This window comes from Charadrius vociferus, unplaced genomic scaffold (assembly GCF_000708025.1).
Source record: "Charadrius vociferus isolate BGI_N301 unplaced genomic scaffold, ASM70802v2 scaffold685, whole genome shotgun sequence".
Classification (NCBI taxonomy): Eukaryota; Metazoa; Chordata; class Aves; order Charadriiformes; family Charadriidae; genus Charadrius; species Charadrius vociferus.
This window is the reverse complement of record NW_009648528.1, coordinates 103,674-107,364: the sequence shown is the minus strand read 5'-3', so window position 1 is coordinate 107,364 and position 3,691 is coordinate 103,674. Positions and strand designations below refer to the sequence as shown.

General features: G+C 38.7%; 1 protein-coding gene across 1 annotated transcript in view; it reads left to right on the top strand.

Moving 5' to 3' along the window:
* LOC104287132 (mitogen-activated protein kinase kinase kinase 1-like) overlaps window positions 1-3,691 on the top strand; it is a 30,743-nt gene that overhangs the window by 16,214 nt on the left and 10,838 nt on the right. The window contains exons 14-15 of the mRNA XM_009885797.1: window positions 973-1,159; window positions 2,517-2,679. Coding sequence (XP_009884099.1) covers window positions 973-1,159; window positions 2,517-2,679 — 350 coding nt within the window. The remainder of the gene's footprint in view (window positions 1-972; window positions 1,160-2,516; window positions 2,680-3,691) is intronic.

The window sequence follows — 3,691 nt, the reverse complement described above, 5'->3', positions numbered from 1 at the left end:
GTTGAGGTTCACTGAATTTATAAAGCAATGCTGTTCTATTTCCAAAGTTATATAAAACACAAAGGGACTCAGTACCTTCTCCTAGAAGTTGGAATATAAACAGTCTACCAGTTGAGGGTGCTAACAGAATCCTTCTATGGCTATTAACAAGTTTAGAGACAGCATTTGGAAGAGAGACATCATGTCATATACCACTCTTTAAAATGGAAAAAAAAGAAAGTGTAAAAGTGGGGAAACAGGAAATGATAACAAAGTTTTTAAGCAGGAGTAGAACTACTAGGTCTTAATGCTGTTTTACTTTGAAGGCAATTGTACAAAACCAAATTAGTTTCTGAAAGAAAAGGCAGATAGAGTAGAAAGTGATCTTGCTTGAGAGAGATGTGAGAATCTTTAGAAATCAGAAAAAATGTTTCTTTCCAAATAGACAAAACCATAAGAAATAAGAATAGAGAAAGGAAGGAGTATTTTATAAAAGTTCACAAAATGATTGAGTGTATTGACTTGAGAGTAAGACAGGTGCTGGAAGCTTGTGAGGCTGCGTGCATAGGAAAGGTAACAGACTTGGTAGAGTTACTGGAACGAGGAATGAAATATTGGGTTTTGTGATACTTTGCATGAGGTAACAACATGTGAACCATAAAATGACAGAAATAAATTAAGTAGGAAAAGGTGATTTTGTTTGCATTTACTATGGGTGCTGACTAAAACCTTGACTAGACATGAGATCAGGAATAGAAAAAAGTCTTGCTCCTATTTGTGTCCTTACATCTTGCCTTTCACCTTCAGGTAGTAACATAGAAGAGGCTCTCTGTTCCTACACACAGTAGGAATATGTGGATTAAGGAACACACTGTAATTCTGGTCTCAACTGAAACATGTATAACATGCGGTACAAATAACTGTAAGGGAGAGGCATATCAACTTGTATATTTCATAACTTTCCAGAATATCTACATTTTAGATGCATGTTAGTAAACATGGAATTGATTTGAAATTTAATTTGCAGACACCAGATACACTGCCTGGACATACCAAAGCAAAACACCATTACAGAGAAGATGCAGAATGGCTTAAAGGTCAGCAAATTGGTCTTGGAGCTTTCTCTTCCTGTTACCAAGCTCAAGATGTAGGAACGGGGACATTAATGGCTGTAAAACAGGTAAATACTTAACTTTCTTGAATATATTATGCTTGTTTTTCAATATTTCTTTGAAATATTAAATATAAAAGCGCTCTGTTCTCACAGACTTCTGTTCTCTATTTCCTCTTCTCCCTGTCATGTTTACTCAATGATAGATAATACAAAGTCTTTATGTGCTTGGAATTAACATAATGTTTTCAGTTTCTTTTATTTATCCTTAAAAGGAAAAAAAAAGTACTTTTTTATATGCCCCTTTTCTTTCATAGTTCTTCAAATGCATTTTGGTTTTTAACAAGTTCACAAATTGGTGACAGAGACAGGAATGGAGTCCAGGTCTCTTGATTCCAAATTGATGCTTTATTTGAAAGATAGCTATTAAAAGCAATTTCAAGATATTTTTTTTCCTAAAACAGATTAAGCAGAGGAAATGTAGTTTAATGCTCATTTTCTCTGATCCAACGGCCAAGTTTGAGGCAAGTATTTTTGATATTTAAATTATTGGACACAAAAATTTGACTGAGAAACAAATGCACATGCTTCACTCAAGATTTTGGAAGGTTCTAGATGTGAGTAAACTTTCCACACTTAAGGTGCCCTAGGTCTGAATCAGTGATACCAACATAAAGGGAATCATAGTCCTAACATTTTCTTACTAATTCTAGAATGAAAATCTATGGAATTGAGCAATTTCAAAACACTTAATCAGGGAAAGAATATCTGTCTTCAGGTATTTCTCCTTTGAAACTCGCTTGTGAAAGAGTAGGGCTGTCTGTGTGGTCCTTGAGGCTCCTCCTGGAGAGATGATGATGATTCTGAGGCCCAGGGGAAATTCTCTGGAACATAGTATTATTTCAGATTTAGTATGGATCCGAGCTAGGGTTGGCTCCAGTTCCATTGCTGGACTTCTGATCCACTTTTTTTTCTTTTCCCATCAACTTTCTTGGATAAGATGTTTAGTTATGAAACAGATAGTATGGTTAAACTGGTAAAAAGCCTTACAAATAACATCACTGTCAGAATCCTGTTTCAGGCCTTATCTTTCTTCCTTTTGTTCAACATCTGAAAAAAAAAAAAAAGTAAAAAAAAAAAAAAGTCCTAGTTTAAGCAGAGGAGAGTAAAGAGGGAAGATTCCCCATGCCACACTTGAAGAAATTTTTGTTGGTATTTCTCAAGAAGATGACTTTTAATTTTCTATGACTGTCTCACATGGAGATATACAGTCTCAGCTGAAGGAACTTGAGATAAAAGAATACTTGCTATTTCCAGATGGTGAAAAGGGACAGAAAACCATCCATTATTGTTACTGTACTGAAGAAGGATGGTTACAGGACTGGTAGTTATGTAAAATAAATCTGAATACCATATTTCAAAACAGGTGACGTATGTCAGGAACACATCATCTGAACAAGAAGAGGTAGTTGAAGCACTGAGAGAAGAAATAAGGATGATGAGTCATCTGAACCATCCTAACATTATTCGAATGTTGGGTGCTACATGTGAGAAGAGTAACTATAACCTCTTTATTGAATGGATGGCAGGTAAACAACTGAATGCCAAAGAAAATGAAAATATCAGTTGAGTCTTGAACTATGTAGTTTCATATTGCAAAATATTCCATGCATCACTTCAGTTTGCAAACTTATATTTTTATTGCTGTTGGTAACCAGCATAGAGGTTTACTTCCAGAACAGTTTAAGTGGTATTCTTACTGGCATCCTTCTTTGAATTGGGATTTTCCATATCTAATCTGTCATACAATTAAAGTAACTGGAAGCCCTGAACAAAAATTCTACTGCTACCTCAACTTCTGAATTTAAATGAAGAGTTATGTATGGGGTTTGCGTGGCAAGGTTTTGATAGTGGGAGGGCTGCAGGGGGTGGCTTCTGTGAGAAGCTGCTAGAAGCGACACCAGTCGCCTCCAGAGACTGAGAGTGTTTGTCTTTCTCCCAATCTCTTTATCAGTACCTCCATCCTTGGTCAGGTTTCCCAATTGCCTAGCTTCTCTGCCGTCTAAGTCTATGGTATCTGCCCGACTATCCCAGCATCGGAGCAACCAGGAGATAAGTGTTTCACCTTCATGACACCTAAAGTCCTTCCTAATATTTCTCAGATCTTTCATAGAGAAGGATTTAACAACTGCCTCTACATCTGAGTCCTCCTGTGGTGAGGCTGCCCGAGAAGGACCCTCTCCAGGATCTGCTCTAGAAGGACTCTTGCCTTTGTCTGTTTTACAAGGTCTCTTTCCTTTGTCTGGTCTTGAAGGACCCTCTCCTGGATCTACTCTAGAAGGGCCTTCCCCTGGATCTCCCTCAGAACTCTCTCCCAAGCTATCTGGCTTGAGCTGCTCCTTGTCGTAAGCGACAGGGGAACGATCTGACTTCTTTCTCTTCCTCCTGGTTACCGGGGCAGCTTGTACCGATTTTGATGGAGTTTGAGTAGCTTGTGCCAGGACGGGCGGCGCAGGGGCCGGTGCTGTTACGGTGGAGGGAGGGGCTGCCGGTGGTGCCGGTGCCGCTGCAAGCGGCGGCGGCGGCTGTGCCGTTGCGGTG